At 63.3% G+C, this 22,336-nt stretch overlaps 5 protein-coding genes across 5 annotated transcripts; 3 read left to right on the top strand and 2 right to left on the bottom strand.

The window, feature by feature from the left end:
• The first annotated feature begins 1,748 nt into the window (after window positions 1-1,748).
• On the top strand, window positions 1,749-7,588 carry SYVN1 (synoviolin 1). Its single transcript, XM_056131828.1, has 16 exons — window positions 1,749-1,901; window positions 2,781-2,929; window positions 3,039-3,131; window positions 3,220-3,372; window positions 3,462-3,510; window positions 3,824-3,927; window positions 4,278-4,404; window positions 4,484-4,583; window positions 4,655-4,720; window positions 4,803-4,919; window positions 5,000-5,163; window positions 5,386-5,511; window positions 5,588-5,725; window positions 5,805-5,991; window positions 6,376-6,527; window positions 6,613-7,588. The coding sequence occupies exons 2-16, from the start codon at window positions 2,798-2,800 to the stop codon at window positions 6,726-6,728; spliced, it is 1,824 nt and encodes a 607-aa protein (XP_055987803.1). The 5' UTR covers window positions 1,749-1,901; window positions 2,781-2,797; the 3' UTR covers window positions 6,729-7,588.
• MRPL49 (mitochondrial ribosomal protein L49) lies at window positions 7,498-11,711 on the bottom strand. The gene is made up of 4 exons (XM_056131829.1): window positions 11,571-11,711; window positions 9,591-9,741; window positions 8,544-8,668; window positions 7,498-8,450 (listed from the first exon to the last, which is right to left on the bottom strand). Exons 1-4 carry the CDS (start codon window positions 11,646-11,648, stop codon window positions 8,304-8,306), a joined length of 501 nt encoding a protein of 166 aa, XP_055987804.1. The 5' UTR covers window positions 11,649-11,711; the 3' UTR covers window positions 7,498-8,303.
• A 39-nt stretch (window positions 11,712-11,750) lies between these two features.
• FAU (FAU ubiquitin like and ribosomal protein S30 fusion) lies at window positions 11,751-13,021 on the top strand. The gene is made up of 5 exons (XM_056131830.1): window positions 11,751-11,895; window positions 12,180-12,262; window positions 12,384-12,528; window positions 12,677-12,732; window positions 12,851-13,021. The coding sequence occupies exons 2-5, from the start codon at window positions 12,188-12,190 to the stop codon at window positions 12,974-12,976; spliced, it is 402 nt and encodes a 133-aa protein (XP_055987805.1). The 5' UTR covers window positions 11,751-11,895; window positions 12,180-12,187; the 3' UTR covers window positions 12,977-13,021.
• A 3,260-nt stretch (window positions 13,022-16,281) lies between these two features.
• On the top strand, window positions 16,282-17,622 carry ZNHIT2 (zinc finger HIT-type containing 2). The gene has a single exon (XM_056131803.1). It carries the CDS (start codon window positions 16,343-16,345, stop codon window positions 17,555-17,557), a length of 1,215 nt encoding a protein of 404 aa, XP_055987778.1. The 5' UTR covers window positions 16,282-16,342; the 3' UTR covers window positions 17,558-17,622.
• Window positions 17,623-17,974: 352 nt separating this feature from the next.
• On the bottom strand, window positions 17,975-22,305 carry TM7SF2 (transmembrane 7 superfamily member 2). Its single transcript, XM_056131791.1, has 10 exons — window positions 22,042-22,305; window positions 21,508-21,704; window positions 21,357-21,411; window positions 20,845-21,039; window positions 20,666-20,769; window positions 19,119-19,238; window positions 18,873-19,041; window positions 18,609-18,689; window positions 18,409-18,531; window positions 17,975-18,179 (listed from the first exon to the last, which is right to left on the bottom strand). Exons 1-10 carry the CDS (start codon window positions 22,091-22,093, stop codon window positions 18,019-18,021), a joined length of 1,257 nt encoding a protein of 418 aa, XP_055987766.1. The 5' UTR covers window positions 22,094-22,305; the 3' UTR covers window positions 17,975-18,018.
• Between the last annotated feature and the right edge of the window lie 31 nt (window positions 22,306-22,336).

The following is a 22,336-nucleotide window of genomic DNA, read 5'->3' as shown; positions in this document are numbered from 1 at the left end:
TTTCTGGAGTGGGGTGAAGACCAAATGGGGCAAACACCAACAACAGGGCAGGGGGTACTGAACCCCCGGAGTCAAGAGAGGTTCCTTCAGGGAAAGCTGGCAGAAGGGGCTAAAGTGGGCACCAGGCCAGAGACAGCAAGTTGGGTTAGGCACTTGCCATGCACGCCATGCACCTAATAGAGTCCCCTGGGCACTGCCAAGGTGACCCGAGTGCAGAGCCAGGAGTTAGCCCTGAACACCACGCAGCATGGCCCTCCCCCCGAAGAAACAAAAAAGAACACCAAAAGCAAATGCCCTCCCTTCTGTTCTATCACGCTGGCCCCAGACACCCAGGAAAAAATTGAAGAATTTGGGGATCACAGTTGCTCAGGGAGGAAGAGTTCCGGGAGAGGGGCAGTGAGGCGAGGAGGAAAAGCTGCCGGCTGAATATAGTCACGGCGAGGAGACAGCCCCGTGGCGAACCCAGCCAAGCCAATTCAGATCAACAGGTGGTGGTTGAGCCCCAAAGCCCAAGAATGGGAGATCGAACGACAGCACAGCAGGTAAGGCACTTTGTCTTGCATGCTGTCAGCCCAGGTTCGATTCCCGGCACTCCACATAGTCCCCTGAACACTGCCAAGAGAGATCCCTGAGCATCACCAGGTGTGACTCAAAAACCGAGAGAGTGAGAGACAGAGAAAAACGGGATCAGGTAGCCAATGCCCATCCGAGTCCAGGATCTCTCTTCTGGAAAGAGAGCACCACGTAGCTCAGAAACCCCAGGAACTGCGGGCTCTGAGCCGATGGAGGGCAAAGCAAGGCACCGAGTGGCGCATCGGTTCCATTCGGTGCACGCGCGGACGGACTGGGCAGCAACAGAGACGCGGAGTGAAACTCTGGACGCATCCTATGAGCACTGGAAGCGGAGGCTGCGTCCCCTGGAACAATACAGAGGGCAGGAGATCTGGGGGCTCCCCCTATCAGAGGGGTGACAGCACGCGGCGCGGAGGGCGATCTTTTTGCAGGGAACACTGGCTTCTCGGAATTCTCCGGAACTGAAAGTCCGTCTTCCCTCCCGCCGCCGGCCGCCCTCCGTTTCGTGACGCAGCAAACCTTTCCCGCAGAAGACTGTGACCACGGCCGGTGGGGGTGGGGGTGGGGATGCTCGGCCTCGGCGGCTCCCAGCGAGCCGGCCCGGTCCGGGCGCGTATCCTTCCTCCCCTAGCAACCGTTCCCGGCGTCTCTCCTCCCCGATAGGCCCGCCGGGGCGCTCCTGTCTCCCATTGGTCCGCGTAACTCTATCCGGACCAATCAGAAGCGGCCACGGGGACCCAACTCACTCCTACACAGTTCGGGGGGTGACCCTGGAGGAAGCAGGAGCTTCTTTTCCTGAGTCCTGGTCCCCGGAAAAGCGCGTCGCTAATGAAACTGCTGCGAGGGGAGATGGGGGGTCCCGAAAACATGTTATTGCCTTCAGTCCTGAGAGGTCTGTCCCTGGCACGCGCCCCCCTCCGAGTGGTACGACCCGCGCTGGCCCCACCCCCCGGCCCGGCCCGGGTCCGCCGCTCGGTCGAAGCCACCCGGCCGCCCGGACGGTACCACTGTGGCACTAAGCCCGGGGGGGCGCGGGTCGGAACCGCGCCGCCACCCCGGCCGCCCCGCTCCGCTCCGGCCGCCTCTCGGGTCTCGCGCTTGCGTCCCGCCGAGCCCCCGCGGATGGTGGCGGCCCCATCCGGGTCGCGGGGGGCCGGGGGCGCGGCCGGGGGGGGCGCGCGCACTTGGTAGGCGCCGCGCCGCGCCCGCGCCGCCGGAAGTGAGGTGTCTCGGCCCGACTTCCGGCCGGCAGGGGGTGGGCAGTGTTGTTAACCGGAGCCGCCTCCGCAGTCGCGGGGATCGAGTGGGCTCGCGGCGCCGGGCTCCGGGTGAGTGGGTCGGGGTCGGGCCCGGCGGGGGGTGCGAGGCGGCGGGAGCCCGGGTCGCCCACCCCCAGCCCCCCGCTCGGCGTCTCCGCGGCCCGGCGCGCCCCCTCCGGCCCGCCGCCCGCTTTCGCCTGTCAGCTGCCTGCAGACCTGGGGCGCCGGCGCGGCCGCGCAAGGCGGACGCGGGGCCCCGGCCGGGGCCGCCTGGGACGCGCAGCCCCGAGGGCGACCCGGGGCCCCGCCGCGGCACCCAGCGGGGCGGCCGTTTCTCCGGGGCCCCGAAGAGTGGACACTGCTGGGGGAGGGGGCGCCGGGGTCGCCAGGGTTCCAGGCTGACGTACCTGCCCGCTGCCGCCGGGCGCGCGTCCCCCCCTGGCCGCCCATCCTGGCCGGGCTGTCGCCGGCGCTGTCGCCTGTCCGGAATGCGCCGTCCCCCGTCCCCGGGCGCCCAGGCGGCGGCGGTTCCCCGCGTCGGGGGTCGCTGCCCGCCGCGGCTCGGCTCGGATGTTGCCGGGCATTACCCCCGCCTCGGCTCGCTGCCGTTTCTCGGCCCGCCCCCCATCCCCTCGCCCCCAGCAAGTGGCCACTCGGCCGACAGCGAAAGAGCCTCTCAATTTGAAACCAGACGGGCCCGGGCCCGGGGCTTGGGGCGGTGCGCTTGCCCTTCTGTAAAGCCCGCCGAGCCTTAGTTTGCCCGTCTGCAAAATGGGTTGGCCGCTGTCATGCTTGACGGACCACACGGCTCGGGCCCTGGGGTTTCCCCCCCTGTCCTATTCCTGCCCGCCGCGTTTCAGCCCCGCGCGCTGGGGGGGTGGAGCAGTGCGCCCCGTCCGGTCCTCCGAGGCTCCAGCTGTTTCTCCCTCCCGGCCCTGTGCCCCGCAGGTCCCCAGGCCGGGGCAATGTTCCGCACCGCCGTGGTGATGGCGGCCAGCATGGCACTGACCGGGGCCGTGGTGGCGCACGCCTACTACCTCAAGCACCAGTTCTACCCCACTGTGGTGTACCTGACCAAGTCCAGCCCCAGCATGGCCGTGAGTGCGAGCCCAGGGGGGCCCCCCACTTTGAATAAACCGTGATGATGAGGTGGTGGGCGGTGCCAGGGCGGGCAGGGCCGAGGGTGACCTCAGCCGGCGCCCGCAGGTCCTGTACATCCAGGCCTTCGTGCTGGTCTTCCTCCTGGGCAAGGTGATGGGAAAGGTGTTCTTCGGGCAGCTGCGGGCGGCAGAGATGGAGGTAAGGGGCGTGGGACCCCCGGGGCAGCACCGGGGAGCCGGGCGGGCAGGATGGCTGCAGCTACCGGAGTCCTTGCCCACCCCCCCAGCACCTTCTGGAACGTTCCTGGTATGCGGTCACCGAGACGTGTCTGGCCTTCACCGTCTTTCGGGACGACTTCAGCCCCCGCTTCGTGGCGCTCTTCACCCTCCTCCTCTTCCTCAAGTGTTTTCACTGGTTGGCGGAGGACCGTGTGGACTACGTGAGTGGGCTGGGGGGACCTGGGGGGCTCTGGGGCGGGAGCCCTGGCCTTCCCTGACGCCACGCCCCCCCCCCCCAATTCTGCCGCAGATGGAGCGCAGCCCCAACATCTCCTGGCTCTTCCACTGCCGCATCGTGTGTGAGTGAGCCGCCGGCCCCCTCCGGGCAGGCCCGGGGCGCAGGTGGACAGGAAAGATAATTTAGGAAGTTGATTTGCATCCTGTCTGCCCTGTTCCACTCCAAGGCTCTGCAACTGTCGGGGCGGCAGCCCTAGGCACCCGGAGTCTGGGCTGCCCCCCTTCCCGGGTTGGGGCGGAGGGGGGCGGACTCAGCGAAGCGCACCCACCATGCCTGGGCCCTGGCGCCTTGAGGGTAGGCTCTGGCTTAGAAGAGGAAGTGGCTCTCAGGCCCGGACTGACCCTCCCCACCCCCTCCCCTGGGGGTCCCCACAGCCCTCATGTGCCTGCTGGGCGTCCTGGACTTCTTCTTCGTCAGCCACGCCTACCACAGCATCCTGACGCGGGGCGCCTCCGTGCAGCTGGTGTTTGGCTTTGAGGTGAGGCTGGGGAGGGGGGCGGCGAGGCTGGCCCCCAGGCCATGCACCCGCTCTGGCGCTCATCTCGGAGAGCTGCCTTCGGGGAGGCTGGTGGGAAGGTGGCGGGTACCCGGGACAGGAGGGAACTAGCGTGATGGACCGCGGGGTGCAGGGGTGGCCCTGGCCACGGGTGATGGACTCTCTGGGCTGTGGGTGCTTCCTGCATGCCAGGTCCGTCCTGAGCCCTTGGCCGCCCGTGACTGGGGCAGCGCCACGTCCCAGCCCCAGCTTGTGCCACCCACCCTTGCCGGGGGAGCAGAGCAGAGCTGGAGCCGGGGGCAGCGTGCTCACCTCCCGTTGCTGCTCTCCAGTACGCCATCCTGATGACCATGGTGCTTACCATCTTCATCAAGTATGTGCTGCACAGCGTGGACCTGCAGAGCGACAACCCCTGGGACAACAAGGCCGTGTACATGCTGTACACGGAGCTGTTCACAGGTGGGAACAGCCCCAGGAAACCCCTACCGCCCTCACCCGCTCCCCACCAGCCCCTGACGGCCGCACTCCATCTCCGCAGGCTTCATCAAGGTCTTGCTGTACATGGCCTTCATGACCATCATGATCAAGGTGCACACGTTCCCGCTCTTCGCCATCCGGCCCATGTACCTGGCCATGAGGTGAGACCCGCCCCTTCCGGCCCTGCCCTGGGCCCCGCCCCTTCCCACCGTCACGGTCACTGTCCTTCCAGGCAGTTCAAGAAAGCTGTGACGGACGCCATCATGTCACGCCGGGCCATTCGCAACATGAACACGCTGTGAGTACGCACCCCTCCCTCCCCAGCTGCCCGCCCCCGTTCCCCGCCTCCTGCCGGCCGCTCACCTGCCACTTGGCCCCAGGTACCCCGACGCCACCCCCGAGGACCTGCAGGCCATGGACAACGTCTGCATCATCTGCCGGGAGGAGATGGTGACCGGCGCCAAGAGGCTGCCCTGCAACCACATCTTCCACACCAGGTGGGCCGCGGGAGGTCACCAGGGCCGGCTGCGGGGGAGCACCCCAGGCCCCACTGACCTGCACCTTGCTCTGGCCGCAGCTGCCTGCGCTCCTGGTTCCAGCGGCAGCAAACCTGTCCCACCTGCCGCATGGACGTCCTGCGGGCCTCACTGCCCACCCAGTCGCCAGCACCCCCCGAACCTGCAGACCAGGGGCCGCCTCCTGCCGCCCACCCCCCGCCCCTTCTGCCCCAGCCCCCCAATTGTAAGTGCCTTCCCTGCCTTCCGGTCATCCAGCACACTGTAGAGTTCTTGCCCTCGGTTGGGTCTCGGGGGTCGGGGGAGGGGACGAGTCCCTACGTTCCAGCTTGGTCTGTGCATGGGGGGCGCAGGGTGGGGGTTGGGGGGTGATCAGTGCTGCAACGCAGGCCACCCAGCCTGATGGGTGGGTCCCTTTGTGGCCCTCACCTCCCCCTCTTCTCTGCAGTTCCCCACGGCCTCCTGCCCCCCTTCCCTCCGGGCATGTTTCCGCTGTGGCCCCCCATGGCTCCCTTCCCACCTGTCCCGCCTCCCCCGAGCTCTGGAGAGGCCGCGGCCCCGTCCACCAGTGCAGGTGAGCCCCAGGGGCACTGGGGTGTGGGGGGACGGCGGCCGTGGAGCCCCCTGACTGGGCTCTCTTGCTCCCACAGGAACAGTCTCTCGGCCCGCAGGCGTGGCTGCGTCACCCCCGGTCCCCGGCTCTGCACCCGGCGCCGAGGCGGCCGCTGCTGCCGCCGGCTTCCCGTTCCCGCCTCCCTGGATGGGCATGCCCCTGCCGCCGCCCTTCGGTGAGTGAGCGGGCTCTCCGGAGGGTGGGGAGCGGGGCTCAGGCCCTCAGCATCCCGGCTGACCCCCGCCTCTCCGCAGCCTTCCCCCCGATGCCCGTGCCCCCCGCCGGCTTCGCCGGGCTGACCCCCGAGGAGCTGCGCGCGCTGGAAGGCCACGAGCGGCAGCACCTGGAGGCGCGGCTGCAGAGTCTGCGCAACATCCACACGCTGCTGGACGCCGCCATGCTGCAGATCAACCAGTACCTCACCGTGCTCGCCTCCCTGGGGTACGGCCCGGGCGCGGGGCTAAGTCCTGCTGGGAGCCACAGCCACGTCCCACACGGGCCGGGCCGGTGCCAGCGTGCCTGCCCCGGCCCCTCAGGCACGGCCGCCGTGGAGGACGCCTGGACTTCTGGTTCCCCCGGGGAGCTGCTAGAGGCTCGGTAGCTGGCGGGCCCGACCCGTCGTGGTCTGAGCACGAGTACTGCCTCAGGCCTTGGGTGGCTTCCCAGAGAGTGCCACCTCCCGGGCCAGAGCCTGGCCTGGCGCGGACACGGCCAGCAGTGGCTTCCTCGCTGCGAGGGCCGGAGACTCAGTTTGAGTGGCCCTGCAGGTCCCCGGGGGGTGGGGGCGGCCCCTTACTCCTATCACATCGGCCTTTCTCTCCCTAGGCCGCCCCGGCCCGCCAGCTCTGTGTCCCCTGCTGAAGAGCCTGCCCCCACCGCTGTCACCCCGGCGGCCTCCACCAGCACCCCCAGCTCCGAGGCGGCCCCCTCAGCCCCAGGAGCCTCCTCCCCAGCCCCAGAACCCGAAAAGCCTCCAGGTGGGTAACGTCAGCCAGTGGGGTCGGTGGGGGGTGGGGGGGGTCAGGGCCCGGGGACAGACCCCTCTGACCTGCCCATCTGCAGCCCCAGAGTCGGTGGGCGCTGCCGGCGCCGAGGAGCAGCTGGAGGACGGAGAGCCGGACGCCGCCGAGCTCCGCCGCCGCCGCCTGCAGAAGCTCGAGTCCCCGGTGACACACTGACAGCACCCCGCCCTGGCCCTGCCCCCTCTCTGGAACGCGTCCTGCCACCAAGTGCCAACTCCCTCCGTGCCAGGGAGTCAGCCCGCGAGACCCAAGGGCCAGTGGGAAGAGGCCTGAGGGCCTGACAGTCCTGGGGTCTGGGGTCCCCCGCCTCCCTCTCCAGCGCTGTGGGGACCCTGAAGGCAGAAGGCGTGACCTCTGAGAGGTCCTGTCCCCCCACCGGGTGAGGATGGCCCTCTCCGCACCCCCACTCGTGTGCGCAGTTGCTGTGCAGTGCTGGACAGTATTAGTGCCGTTCCCGGGGGGACTCGGGGTGGACGCAGGCCAGGAGCACATGCCCTGGCCACTCACCAAGACGGGTACGCAACGTCCTCCCCCGCCCCGCGGGACCCCTCTGCGGCCCGCCTGTGTCTTACCGCACATCTCGGGGTGGAGAGCCTGGGGGGGGCCCTGCCCTGCTGCTCCCCGGCAGCCACTGCCCAGCCCCTGCAGGCTGCGGGCGTGTCTGCACTTGAACCACTGTGGGCCCCAAACCTCCAGACGCTGCTTCTTGGCTCCCAGAGTCTCCTGGAGTTCAGAAGAATTGGAATTACTTCCCCGCTGTTGTCTTTTTGGCTTAAATTTTGTCTTTGACTTTGAATGCTTGAACCCAGGAAAGAGGTGCAGAGGGGCGGGGCAGGGACCCCTGGAGCCGAGGCTCGCCCGCCAGTGTCATCACCTCTTTCCACCCCCACCAACACCCCAGTTTTGTGTTACAAGAGTTGCTGGAGACAGTTTCAGATGATTATTTAATTTGTAAATATTGTACAAATTTTACTAGCTTGAATTGTATATACAGCTGAATAAAAACTTGCATTACAGACCGGTGGGGCTGGTGAGGGCCTGCCCAGCAGCAGGGCGGCCGGAGAACAGTCTGGAATCTGGGGGCAGGGCGAGTTGCTTCCAGAAGCCAGTGCCCAAGCACTGAGCTCAGGCCTTTACAGGGAGTTGCGGTCCAGCTGATACAGGGCAGGGGGGTCAGCTGAGAGCACAGGCCTGGGCTCCAGAAAGGAGCCAGCAGGAAGGGAGGACGCTCCGGAGGGGGGGCAGCTAGCCCAGACAGAGGGAGCTGTGGCCAGGAGCTGGCCAGTTGATGCCCCCTCCAGTGGGGCACTGGGCAAGCAGCAGGCCCAGGTGTTCTTCAGGCTAACATGGGCCCTCCATGTCTGATGCCTGGCACCACTCTTAGGACTTGACCCCCAGGACCACTATTAGTCACCGTGAGAACAAGGGCCATGGGATGTTCGCTGTGGTGGGAGTGGGGTGGACGTCAGCCCACCTCCACAACGGGAAACCGGGTCAGAAGTATGAACAAGGGCAACAGGCCAAAGCTGGGGGTCTGCTTGGGGGCGGGACACACGTTAGCTAATGGTGCCCAGGTGCTGGGCCATCTTAGAGGGTTCCCAGTGTTCTTGCACATGGCCCCAGTGCCCAGCTCTGCCCTGCCCAGGTCCTTATCCCCGAACTCTGTGCCCCATCTTAGCTGCTCCCTCCCTCCCTCCTTCCTGAGGCCCTCCGAGGTCTGGCCTATCCCCCTCAGAAGCCCTTCTCCAGCAGCCAGGCTTTAAGGGGTTCATCAAAGTAGCCCTTGATTCGCAGGGTGCCTGTCACCTCGTTGACCTGAGTGACGGGTGTCTTGCCCAACAGCGGGCGCAGAAACTCCTCCACGTCCTTCTGCAGGGCCTGGGAGCAGAGGAGAGAGGGGCCAGTCAGGGGCCTAACCCACTAGGGCCCACCACCCCGCCGGCCGGGGGAAGGGTGAGGTTAGACACTCACCCAAATGTCCCCCTCCACCTTCCGGATCACGGTCATCTGGCGGTTGCCGTGCGTGATGTCCGTGTAGACGGGAATGTTGTGCATCCGAGAGCGCCGCACGAAGTAGGGCAGGTCGGGGGGAGGGTCTGTGAGGGAGGGTGGGGGTTAGTCGCCTTATCCCAGGATGCAGTCACGTGACTCCAGGGAAGGGGACCTGATCTCTGTGCAAGGCCAGTGCCTGGTCACGCTGTACTCCACATGGTGCCAGAGTGCTGGCCTGGAACCAGCAGGTGCTGAAGGAGACATAAGTCAGGGCCACCAACTCTGCATCTCTGGTGGGGGGGTGCTGAAACTGACCTCCGCCAGGAAGGGGCGGGCTTAAGCGCCAAGCGCCACGCTCTGCCTCCAGTGGGCTCTGTTGAAGGGACACTCACTTGGGGCACAATCCTGTTTTTGTCCTCTCTGGTTTCCCAAGCACTGTCAGAAGTGAATAGAAGGAACCCCAAGAGCGTTGTCAGGTGAGGGCCCCAAAACACACAAGCAAAATCTCAGTGACTACCTCAAGATCCTACAGGCACTGAGGCCGAAAGTAACAGTCCAGCAGGGAGGGTGCTGGCCTTGCACGGGCCTCACCGGGTTCAATCCCTGGTACCACATGTGGTCCCTGGAACCCCGGGGAGTGCAGAGCCAGAAGTAAACCCAGAGCACTGCCGGTCATGGCCCCCAAACAAACAAACTGGAGGGACGGAGCAAAGTCCAATCGCATCACGGAACCACCCAACTCCAGAGCTGGACTGTCAACGGGCCGACAGGATCTACTCGAGGGAGCAGGGCCTCCTGAGGATCCTCTGAGCCTCAGCTTCCTTCTGGGGTGCCCTCACCCCAGCAGCAGAGCTAGATAAACACTAGTAAAGCAGAGCTCCAGTCCAGGTACATCCCTGCAATAACGAGCCCATCCCGAAGGACCTCGGCACCATCTCAGCAGGTCTGAACCCAGCCGCTGCAGGCCCTCCGCCCTGAGGAAGGGACGTTTCCTCCCCATGCCAATCCTTCACCCTCCAGGCCTACCTCTGGGGGGCTGCCAGCCACTAGCAGTAGGATAACTGTCGTGTTTGGGGGGCTTTGGAATGCTGGTGGGGGGTAACAGGCGCTCCACAAACTGGTACTCATCCACAGACTCCATGAAGCCGCGGTAACTGGGAGGCCCCTGGGCCTGGCTCTGCGACAAGAATGAAAAAAATAAATAAATGTGATCAGCGTAGTCTCTCCTCACCCACCCAGGATGGGAGGAACTTTGGTAAACAGAGAAAGGAACTGCTTGTTCCAGAGACTATAGAAATAAAAGGCAATGACAGGGGGGCAAAGCGACAGTACAGCCAGAAGGGCGGTTGCCTTGCATGCGGTCGACCCGGATTCGATCCCTGACATCCCATATGGTCCCCTGAGCACCAGGAGTAATTGCTAAGTGCAGAGCCAGGAGCAACCCCTGAGCAACGCTGGATGTGACCCCCCCCCTGCAAAAAAAAAAAGCTGATGATAGTACAGCGTGTAAGATGCTTGCTCTACACGTGGCCAACCAGGGTTTTTAATGGAACCCTGGCACCACATATGGTCCCCTGAGCTGCGCTAGGTATGATCCCCAAGCACAAAGCCAGGAGTGATCTCTGAGCACTGCTGGGTGTGTCCCACCCAAAAACAAAAAATGACGGACAGAGACAATAATGCGTTTTCCAGTAGAGTCCTTTAAACATTCTAAAGGGCTGGAGAGATAATACAGGGTTAGACGCTTGTCCACAAGTGACCTGTTAAGTGCCTGGCATAGCACCATTTAGGCAGTTCCCCGAGCACTGCGAGGAGTAATCCCAGAGCACTGAGCCAGCGGTGACCCCTGAGCACCACCGGGTGTGGCGCCAACACCTTCCCCTCGCCACACACATCAAAATCTACTTAAGAATTAGTCATTGTCAGCAACAGCAATGGTTCCCCACTACACTCATGCAGTGACAGCCTCCATGCCCGCAACATTCTGGTCTCCTACAGAAATCTTTGGGCACTGTAATAACCTGGGCTGAGAGATATTTCCACTTACTCCTTAGAACCTTTAAAATGTGACCAAGGGGCTGGAGCAACAGCACAGCGGGTAGGGCGTCTGCCTTGCACGCAGCCGACGTGGGTTTGATTCCCAGCACCCCATATGGTCCCTTGAGCACCACCAGGAGTGACTCCTGAGTGCAGAGTCAGGAGTAACCCCTGTGCATCGCCAAGTATGACCCAAAAAGCAAAAAAAAAAAAAAAAAAAAGCGACCGCACCAACCACTGAAGGGGGGGTAGAGGTGGCAGGGGAAGATGGAGGTGGGGTGGGAGGGAAACTTGGACACTGTGGTGGTTAACGTACACTGGTGAACGGAATGGGTGTGGGAATACTGTATGACTGAAACCCAATCACGAATAGCTTTTTAACGGTCTATCTCACGGTGGGCCAATAAAATAAAAAGCGACCAAGTGGGTACTTTATTTAAACTCCTCGTTTTTGTTTTGCTTTTTGGCTTTTTGGGCTACTCCCAGCGATGCCCGAGGTCTGCACTCAGGAAATCAGTCCTGGCGGCGCTCGGGGGAACCATATGGGATGATGCTGGGGATCGAATCCCGGTGGGCCGCGTGCAAAGCAAACGCGCTCCCCGCTGTACCAGCGCTTCTGCCCTATCAACTCTTTACATCCAAGGAAAATCTAGACGCTGGAAAACCATCTAGGGCAGGTCATGCCCCGCCGCCTGCCCAGCCTTCTTCACATAACGGCGGCTCGCGGGGCTCCGGGCTCCCAGCCGGCGCTACCAAACATCTGGGGCCGATCGGCTGCGCTGACGCAGCTGCTCCTCGCAGCTGCTGTCCACCCCGCCCGACCTGAACCCGGGTGGCCTCCCGCCAGGTCCCGGCTCCGCCACATCCCGCTGCTCCCTCCACGCCCCGGCAGTTCTCTGGCAAGCACGCGGCTCCGAGGTCACACACAAGTCCCCCTCCGGCCCTCTGCCCCGGTCTCAGCGTTCTCACCAGCGGCCGCCGCCCGCAGCCGGGCCGCACGGCCGTCCTCCAGCCGCGACGGACAGCGCGGAGTACGGCCGCCGCCATCTTGGTCCGCCCCCTGACCTTCGTCTGGTGCGCGCGCAGCCGCCATGGCCACGCCCCTTCCGGCGCGCCCCGCCCTGTCCCGGAGGCGCGCCTGCGCAATGCGCGAGGGGGCGGGATAAACAGGCACGCGCGGCGGTCGCTTGGCAGTGACGCGGCACGCAAGAGGCGGTGGGGACGTGCGCGCCCTCGCTCCTTCCTCTTTCTCGACTCCATCTTCGCGGTAGCGGCAGCGGCAGCCGCGGTCCAGGTAAGATTTGGACTTTGGCTGGACCTGGAGGCTCTCGGGCCACGGTTGGTGGGTGCCGGGTCACGGGGCGCGGGCGGAGAGGAGGAGAGCGGGGCCGCCCGCGGGCCAGTTTTGGTTTCTCGTCGGATCTTCCCGGTCGGCGCGGCTCAACCCACGTGAGACCGCGACCCTTGGACCCTCCGAAGCCGAAGAGCTCGTCTCCCACCCGCCGCCCCAGTGCCCCACGCCCCGTTTAAGAGCGTTTCGTCGCCAACAAGCCTTTTTCCCTCCCCCTCCCCCCGCAGTCGCCGACATGCAGCTTTTTGTCCGCGCTCAGGAGCTCCACACCCTCGAGGTGACCGGCCAAGAGACGGTCGCCCAAATCAAGGTGAGCCTGCGGGGTCGCCGCCTGGGCGGTGGTCGGTCTCCGGGGGCGGGGGGAGCTGGGGTGGACGCGGGCGCCCCGCCGCGCGCAGACTCAGAGCCCCCCCCCCCATGTCCCGCCGTAGAGTCATGTAGCCTCGCTGGAGGGCATCGCCCCGGAAGACCAAGTCATCCTCCTGGCCGGCACGCCCCTGGAGGATGAGGCGACCCTGGGCCAGTGCGGGGTGGAGGCGCTGACCACTCTGGAGGTCGCCGGCCGCATGCTGGGAGGTGAGTTGCCGGGGAGCGTCAGGTCCTACGGCGCGGGGGAAATCCCGTGCGCGATTCCCACCCCACGCCCCATTTTTTTTTTTTTGTTCCCGAGGAATTGCCAAGGGCCGTGGGAGACAGAATTAATGGTTTTTGCTTTCACCCACAGGTAAAGTCCATGGCTCTCTGGCCCGCGCGGGGAAAGTGAGAGGCCAGACTCCCAAGGTAAGTGCGAGGAGGCGGGCGGCCTTTGTGCCCAGTCAACATCCTTGGCCGCCCCCCCCCCCCCCCCAGCTCTGTGCATAGGTGAGAGGGCTCTGACCGCCCACTTCTCTCTCCCCAGGTGGCCAAGCAGGAGAAGAAGAAGAAGAAGACGGGCCGGGCCAAGCGGCGGATGCAGTACAACCGGCGCTTTGTCAATGTGGTGCCCACTTTCGGCAAGAAGAAAGGTCCCAATGCCAACTCCTAACTCTGTAATCCTGGCTTTTCGGAATAAAGCCGCGCATAGTCCAGATGGCTCCCGTGTTGCGTCTTTGTGTGAGGGTGTCAGGGGTGACTTAACAGCCTTGGTGTAGGGTAAAGGCAGGGACCCTCCAATTTGGGAAGAAGTGGTGAGCTACAGGGGGATGCTTCCTGGGGAAATTGATGGCTGTTGGTGCTTGCCCTTCAGACAGACTTGAGAGATATTTCCAGACCTGAAAAGTATGGTGATCTTCTCCAGGTCCTTGTTAAAAGCAAAGGAGTAATAAAAAAAAAAAGTATTTGGGGGTCTGGAGCAATGGCAAAGCGGCTAGGGCGTTTGCCTTGCATGCAACTGACCCGGGTTTGAATGCCAGCATCCCCTGAGCACCACCAGGAGTATTGTGCATTGCCAAGTGTGACCCAAAAAGCAAAAGAAAAAAGTATTAAGAAGGGGTTGGGAACCCTAGTATAGCAAAACAGATCTAGCACTTGCCTTGCATGCAGCCATTTGGGTTTCAGTCTCTGGCACACCAAATGGTCCCCCAAAAACCTGATGTGCCCCCCCCCATAAAATGCATTTGGAGTTTTGGAGGGGGTGGAGTGAGTACAGGGATAGGGTATTTGCCTTGCAGGCAGCTCGTATGGTTCCCATAGCCCTATAAGAGTGATCTTGAGTGCAGGCAGCTGTGGCCCAAAAACAAAAAGTATTTGGAGGGAATGATTGGGGTCATGGTATTGTTTAGCGGCTACTCCTGGTGGTGCTTGGGACTGATGACAAAAACCTGTCAATATTGCCTCTTCCAAATTTTTTTGTTATTTGTGTTGGGTTTTTTTATTGTTTTTTTTTTGGGGGGGGGGCACATCTACTGGGCTCAGAAAAGTACACAGGTCAGGTGCATGCAAGGCAAATGCTCGGCCCCTCTTCCCATTTTTAGAAACACAATTAGAGCCACAGCTATAGTGCAGGGGTGGAGGGCATTTGCCTTGCCCACAGTGTACTTGGGCTCCAATCCTAGCATCCCATATGGTCCCCTGAACATAGAGCCAGGAGTAAGCCCTGGGCATAGTCAGATGTGGGCCCCTCTCCCCTGGCTTCCCACACAAAGAAACGAGATAATGGGAACCAATCAGGTGACCCCCTTGACAGGGCACCAGTTGCCCCACTTTGGAAAGGACTCGGGCTGGTTTCAGTGTTCCTCTGGTGGGGCATAAATTCACGACCTCTGCTTGAGTTTGTGGACCTGCTGATTCTTGAAATCCAGCTCAGGGCTCTGGGTTACTCTGTCATATCCTTGCTCTGTTTATTGGCTGGCTGTTTCCATGCTACGGTCTCCAGAACTTGGGGGAGAATAAGGCTATTCAAGTATGGAACTGGAGCGATAGTATGACAAGTGAGGCTTTAACCTTGCATGCAGTGGACCTGGGTTTGATCGCCAGCATCCCATATGTTTCCCGCTAGCACCGCACCGCCAGGAAAACTTCCTGGCACAACCAGGAGTAATTCCTGAGCATCACTGGGTAAGACCAAAACAAAAAGACTTCAGTGTTTAGAATAGCCTCTGCCAGCAGGCAAGCACACTGGCCTCATAGAAAGACACGAATTTCCTAGGAACTTCCATTCCTGTGGGGAAACAGAAACTCGTCACTTTAAGGGTGTGTTGGTGGGATTGGAGTTGGACACTGGGAGGATGGATGAGACCTGAGCGCCACCCACAGGTGTGGCAGAACTGGTTCCTGTCAATCCCAAGTCCAAGACCAGGAGGAAGGGTTTCAAGTAAAGGGCCTTCTGTGATCTGATTTTTCTGGCCACATTTTCTGGGCAAATGTTAGAAAACGAATTAAGGTAGTGCCATCCTAGTCTTGGGACAAGTGATCGTGGGGGGATAGGAGCACTCTTAAGGCCGTAGCTCAAAGGGGTGGAACACATTGTTGGGGAGCTGGGGTCCCACCAAGTGTGGTCCCAAAACAAGGCCAGCTTCTATGGTCATCAATATTAAGGAAGTACTGATTGGCATACGTGGCATTTTGGAAGAATGGCAGTGGAGGTCAGCTGCCGGGACTGGGTACCCTGGGGGTGGGGAGGGCTCTCACCTGTCCCACAGCCTGGTGCCGGCACCAGATAATCTCTTCATCGACCACCCTCCAGAAATCACAGATGCTTCTCCCAGACGGAGTATAAAGGGAGGCTCCCAGGACTCATCACCAGGCTGTGGGGTAGGTGAGAGCCTTCCCAACCCCAAGGGACCCAGCTCCAGCAGCCAACCTCCACTGCTCAACCACCGCCATGCTCCAGGCCCTTTTCCAGGAAGTGGCTGCACGGCACATTTTAAGACACTTTCTACCCATTTATGCCTCCTGGAGAGCCCGGCAAGCTACCAAGAGTATCCCACTCACACAGGCAGAGCCTGGCAAGCTCCCCGTAGTGTATTTGAGATGCCAAATACAGTAACGAAAATAGGTCTCATTCCCCTGATCCTAAAGGAGCTTCCAATCACTGGGAAAAGAAGAGGCTGCTAAAATCTCAGGGCTGGGAGGAATAGAGATGTGATTGGCACCTGCTCAAGTAATTCGACGATCAATGGGATGACAGCGATACAGTGATACAACGACAGCTGGTGATTGGAGCAGAGGTGTGGAGAAGGAAACTAAACTGGACATTTGAACCTTTGCTACAGAGAAATGCTGATTTCTCCTGACAAGGGAAAGTGCCTTTCACACCCTCGCTAACCCATCTTAGTCATTCTTCCATTTTCCTTTTTTTTTTTTCTTTTTAAGTCACACCCAGCGATGCTCAGAGGTTACTCCTGGCTCTGCACTCAGGAATTACTCCTGGCGGTGCTTGGGACCATATGGGATGCTGGGGATCGAACGTGGGTCCACCTCGTCCAAGGCAAATGCCCAACCCGCTGTACTATCGCTCCGGCCCTCCTCCATTCTTTTTAAAAAAACATCAGAACAAAACAAAGCAAAAAAACCACCTGATCTTTCGGTCACAGCCTGCTGTGCTCAGGGGTCAGACTGGCAGGACCTTATGTGGTGCCAGGGAGCGGAAACCCGATCAGCAGGGCAAGCGACTTAACTCCAGTACCATCTCCCGTTCTCGCACTCTTGAAATCTATCTCCCCCTGACCCCGACAGGCCCAACAAACATCAACCCACGATGCTCTCAGGTCTGGGACAAACGGTGGGAAGGAAGACACGCAGCCACTGGGCGGCGAGCTGGGCCGGGCACGGGCGGGGCTGGACCTGCACCAGCTCTTCCTGCGCGTGCGCAGTCGCGTGGGCGGGGCTCGGCTCCCTGGTGCGGGCGGAAGTCGCCGGGAGGCGCCGGAAGCGGCGGGGCCGCGTGCGAGGGCGCGCGCCGCCAGTTGCCATGGAACCGGCCGGGCCCTGCGCCTTCTGCCCGGCGGCCGGGGAGGCGCAGCCGGCGCGCTACACCTGCCCGCGCTGTAACGTGCCCTACTGCTCGCTGCGCTGCTACCGGGCGCACGGCAGCTGCGCCGAAGCCTTCTACCGCGACCAGGTGCTGGGCGAGCTCCGCGGCCGCCACGCCTCGCCCAGCCGCCTGGCCTGCGCCCTGCGCCGGCTCCGTGAGCAACGCGAGGCCGAGGACGAGGCCGAGGACGCGGGCCTCAGGGCCGGCCCGGGGCCCGGGGCCCTCTCGGGGCTCTGGGAGCGCTTGGCCCCCGCCGACCAGGCGGCCTTCGAGCGGCTGCTGAGCCGGGGCGAGGCCGGCCGGCTGCTGCCCCCGTGGCGCCCATGGTGGTGGGGCCGCGGGACGCAGCCGCGGCTTCTAGAAGAACTGGGTGATGCCCCGGGCCCTGCCCCCGCCGCTCCGGAGCCGACACCCGCCGGGGCGCCCCTGGACCCCAAGGAGGATGCGGCCACGGAGCCCGGCAGCACCGATCCGCCGCTCGGAGACGCCCCCGACGTCCGTGCGCCCCCGCCGCCCGCCGACCTGCCGGCGCTGGCCAGCCTGAGCCGCGGCCGCCCCTCGCCGCTCGTGCGCTTCCAGCTGCCCAACGTGCTGTTCGCCTACGCGCACGCCCTGGCCCTGTACCACGGCGGCGACGACGCCGCGCTGCTGCCCGACCTCTGCGCCACGCTGCTCGGCGTGTCCGGAGCCCTGGGCGCCCAGCAAGTCTTCGCCTCCACCGAGGAAGCCCTGCAGGCCGCCGCGCACGTGCTGGAGGCGGGCGAGCACCCGCCCGGGCCCCTGGGCACGCGGGGCGCCATGCGCGAGGCCGCCCGCATCCTGCTGGGCGAGGGCCCGGCCACGCAGAAACGCTACACGTTGGCAGCGCTGGGCCACCTGGCGCGGAGCCTGGGCCGGGCCCGCAAGCTGGCCGCCACCGCCGAGGAGCGAGAGCGCCTGTACCGGGCGCGGAAGAAGTGCCAGTACCTGCTGGCCTGGACCAACGAGAACGAGGCGGCCCTGACGCCCCTGGCCCTGCAGTGTGCCCAGGCCCACCGGGCCCACGAGGCCGCCGCCCAGGAGGTGGCCGAGCTCACCGGGGAGCTGGAGCGGCTCTGGGGGGGCCCGATGCCGCCAGCACCGAGGACTCTCATCGAGGAACTCCCCGGCTGATCGCCGGAGCCCGTGGCATAAAATAAAGCTGTGACCTTGCGGCCGTTTCTGAGTGACCACCATGCCTGGCTTAACCCCGGACACTTGAACGCACAACTCGCTTCTTGGGTACTCCCCGTCAAGGCAGACCCAGCCCGTTTGGGTTTCTTTGTAGGGGGTGGGTGATAGAACCCGGGTAAGAAAGGCAGAAAGCAAGTGCCTTAACCCCGGAACTATCTCTCTGGGCCCCCCATTCCCACCCGCAGGGTTTATTAAGTCCCAGAAAGAGAGAAAAAGCTTCCGGAGAGAAGGTTCTAGATGTTTATTCACCAAGAGAGAGGGAAACCTGCGCCCCCTGGGTGCCAGCTTCTTTCCCTCCAGGTGCCTCGCCTCGCAGAGGCTGTTCTGGGGGCTCAGGGCAGGGCCCCTGCCAGAGTCTCAAGGGACGCGGGATCATGGCCATCCTGGGCATGGCTGCTGCCTCAGTAGATGTAGGGCACGATGCGGTAGGGCACCCGCTGGCAGTATTGGTGCCAAGCCCGGCCGTACTTCTGTAGGCACTGACGCTCATCCCGGGCCTCCCGGTGGACCAGCAGCGTGGTGAAGTAGATGGGGTAGAAGTAGGGTAGCAGGTGGGACACCCCTGAGGGAGAGGGGCACCGTACCCCACCGTCAGTTGCCCTGTGTCCAAAGCTCCCACGCTTAATAAGGGGTGACCCAAGGTGCTGGAAGTGCCAGCCGGGCTGCCCCAGTGGAGTCAGTCCCACCTCCTGCCCAACTCCCTCTACAGGGGTCCGCCCTCTGCTCGTGCCACACCCAGACTGGCATCACTTCCTGCCTCTCACAAGTGGCCCCCTGCCCCAGCCACTCACCGCAGGGTAAGGACCAGGCCAGAGCCATGATGAGGTCTCCGAGGTAATTGGGGTGGCGAACCATGCCCCACCACCCCGACACCAGCAGCTGCCGTCCCGTGGCTGTGGAGATGGTCTCCAGGTCTGGGGAATGACAGGCAGTGGGCAGGGGGTCCCGGAGCCCAGCCGCCCCGTCTCCTGGTCCCTAGACCCCAGCTCACCTGCCACACTGGGGTCAGAGGGATTCTTTCGGAAGGTGTTTTTCTGGGAGTTGGCCGCTCGGAAGATGTAGTAGCCAACGGCTGGGGACCAGGGAAGTGGGGGTCAGGGTGAGGTTAGGTGAAATGAGAGCTCCCCCAAGGTCCCCATCCCAGCCCCAGTCGAAGGCTTCCAGAAGGAACTGACTCAATCCCACTTAGTGGCCCAGAGGAACAGCGAGGGACGGAAGGTGGGAAGGAGGAGGTGCCCTGCTGACCCCCACTGACCATTGATGAGGCAGATGACGGAGGCCAGGGGCAGCCCCAGGTGCTGGGGATGGTGCAGCAGGAACTGGGCCTGCAGGCTGTAGGTGAAGGGTACCCAGGCCAGGTCGCCAAACGCCAGCATGAAGCCAAAGCCATCGTGGGTGATGTCCATGGTCGTGAGGACCGCCTCCTGCAGGGCCGGCACCCGGTAGCCGCTGAGCCCCCGAGGGCTCCTCAGACACCATCTCCCGCCCAGTCCCGCCTCACCTCATGCCAGAGGGCGTCGCCCACGTAGAGGAGCTGGAAGGCATTGACCAGGCACATGGCGAGTGAGGGGCTGCCCCGGAGCTTGGCTTCCTGCATCAGCAGTGCCAGGTTGATGAGGGCCTGGGAGGAGAGAGCACATCCTGGTCCCAGCCCAGCCCCTGAAGCCCCCTTCCTTCTCAGCGGGGTCCTGTGTGGAAAGGGATCAGCCCGGTGTCACCCGTGCATGCTCTCACTAGTGTGCCCTTCCCGGGGCAGCCCTGGAAGTCATCAAACAATCCAGGTTCCAGGGTTATACCTGGCTTGAGTCAGCTTCCTTGGGTGGGCAGGTGACTGCCCTGGCCAGAACCCGCCCTGCCCCCAGGGGTCTGCAGGCTCCCGGCCCAAATGCGGGGCCCTCAGGCAGTGCAACACCCCCATGCTTGAGGCTCTGGGTTGAGGCACTCAAGGGCCCTCTGATGAGCCCACAGTGGCCTTCTTCAGACCATCCTTGAAGAGAAGGCCAGATGGGGGTAGGGGACACTCAGGAGCTAGTGATTTCTAGAGTGACAGGAGGGACCTTGCCCGGGATTTGCTTTGGAAACCAGGACCACAGTCCAGCAGGAGTGCGGAATCAGAAGCACAGTTGGAAAGTTGTCAAGGCCTCCTGGACTGGCCAGCTGCCAAGCCCGCCCATGCGTTCTAGCCCTGCACAACCCTCCCCTCACCCTGAAATAGATTTTGCACTTGACCGGCTTTACTTATAGCTGCACCTGCTCAGGCCCGTCCTGCCAGCCCCGTTTCTCCTCCCAGCCCTCAGTACCCTGACTTAGCTCCTTTTTATTTCTTTTCATGGGAGAGGAGTTTGGGTCACACCCAGCAGTACTCTGTGCTAAGGGATCACTCCTGGTGACGCTTAGGGGACAAATAAGGTTCTAGAATTGAACCTGGGTCAAGGCAAGCACCTCTCTCTCTCTCTCTCTCTCTCTCTCTCTCTCTCTCTCTCTCTCTCTCTCTCTCTCTCTCTCTCGCCACCCAGGGACACTCAGGGCTTACTCCCACACTCAAGAATTACTCCTGGTGAGGCTCAGAGGAACACAGGGGATACTGGGGATCAAACCTGGCAAGTGCCCTACAGACTGTATTACCTCTCCAGCCCCCAAAGATCCCTTTTGCTTTGTTTTGTTTGGGGGTCACATCCAGCTGTGCTCAGGACTTCTGGCTCTGTGCTCAAGGATCAGCTCCAGGTGGAGCTCAGAGGAACGTATGGGGTGCAGGGAATCGAACCCGTGTTGGCCACATGCGAGAAAGCGCCCTGCCTGCTGTACTGTCTGCTCCAGCCCTCTAGTCCTATTTCTCTGCTCTGCTTGGATGGAGACTCCGGGTCTTGTTTTCTTTCCTGTAGCTTTGTGTCTCCCGGTACCTAGACACAAGGACTCGGCCAACACTGTGGAATGTGCTTCTGCCTGATTTGGCTCTGCCCTGCCAAAACTCTGAGTGTCCATCCGTCCCCCCAACCCCGCCCCCACCTCCTGGCCAGAAGCCGGCTTGGCCACACACGCCCAGCATACCCAGCCGATGAGGCCAGGCCGCAGCTCACAGAAATATTTGAAGTCAAAGGAACCGATGCGCGGGTTGAGCTCCCGTCCCAGGAAAAAGTCGTAAATAGGATTGCCTGGAGAATAATGAAGGGTGAGGGGCGCCGAACCCCACCATCTGTCTCTGCCCAACCCGACTGTGTCCCTCTCACCTGAGCTTCCCCCGGGTGCCAGGTCCTGGGCAGGAGCTGCCAGAGCCTTCAGATAGAGGAGGAGGCTGAAGATGAAGGCGATGAGGGTGGCGGCCAATGCCAAGGGGAAGAGCATGTCCGCCAGTGCTCCCAGCGGCAGGCCCAGCGACACCCCCAGACCCACCAGCAGGGCTGTCAGCACCAGGGCCTGGAAGCCTGATGAGCAGCCCACGGTGAGTTCCAGACTATCCCCTGCCACCCCACCCCTCCAGCCCCAAGACCCCATGTCATAGACCTCACCCCAGCCATGAGAGGGTTAGCGGCACCGCCGATGGGGTGCAGTCACAGGAAACGGGGAGGGGGAGGGGCGGGAAGGTGAGACAAGGGGTGTGGTCAAACGCCTCCCAGGTGGAAAAGGGGTGGAATGCGGTCGGGCTGCGTTTTTGTGCCCCGCACCGTGCCTGGAGCCGAGCCCCCTACCCTGCAATTCTTAATTCAAGGACCACCGCCCCCCCCCCCCCCGCCCCAGGCACCGTTAATGGGGTAACGGAGATGACTCTTGTCCTTCAGTTCCAGCCCCTCGGCCACCTGCAGTCACAAAGGCCTCGATCAGGGTTGAGTGGGGGCTCCCCTCTCGCCTGCCCGGCCCCCCTGGCCTCACCTCCACCCCTCCAGGCCCCGCACCTTGCGCGCGGGAAGCAGGTAGAGCGCCGCCTGCAGGCCGAGCCAGGTGACACACAGCAGGAGCGCCCGGGGGCTCCAGAGCGCCTGCAGCCCCGGCAGCGAGGTGGGCAGGGCCAGGATGCGCGCGGACTCGGAGCCGGCCACCAGGAGCAGGTGGAACATGGTGGCCGGGAGCAGCACCAGCAGCGCCGCGGCGCCTGCAGGAAGGGGCGAGGGCGTCGCGTCCGCTCCCAGTCCTCGTCTGGGAGGCTGCACCGCCGTCTCTAAGGACTGTCATCGCGTCTCCCAGATCCCACTCTCGGCCCCCACGCCCCTTCCCGTGGTCCCGTCTCGGTTGCCGTCCCCAAGCCCACCTCCTGCTCCCCCAGGCCACGCCCCAAGTCTCCGCTCCGCCACCCCCGTTATGGATCCCTACTCGGTTCCCTCCTAACGGGTCCCGCAGCCGCCCAGACCCTCTCTCGGGATGCTCTCCCGAGCCTGCCGTCCTCCATCCAGCCCGCCCCCACTCCCGCCCTGGCCACCCTGCCCCTTTACCCAGGGGTCCCCCGAATTCCAGTGGGGCCTGAGAGCCCCGAGGAGGGGCCATGGTCTCTACTCCTCCGGGGGTGCTGAGGCTCCCAAAAGCCGGTCAGGGTTTAGTCCACCCCATCCCCAGCTGGGCTCGGTGACGCGGAGAATCGGGCCCCGCCGCGCTGCACCTGTCCCTGGACAGCGGCCGCCGCTGTCCGAGGTCTTTAGCCCGGCCCGCCCCCTGCCCATGGGCCCAGCCGCGCAGCCAATCGGCGCCGGGGGCGGGACCCGCGCGGGCTGCTCAGCCGCCGTCTCCGCC

Source organism: Sorex fumeus, unplaced genomic scaffold (genome assembly GCF_029834395.1).
Source record: "Sorex fumeus unplaced genomic scaffold, SorFum_2.1 ptg000093l, whole genome shotgun sequence".
Classification (NCBI taxonomy): domain Eukaryota; kingdom Metazoa; phylum Chordata; class Mammalia; order Eulipotyphla; family Soricidae; genus Sorex; species Sorex fumeus.
Note: the sequence above shows the minus strand (reverse complement) of the source record. Positions and strands in the feature narration are given on the sequence as shown.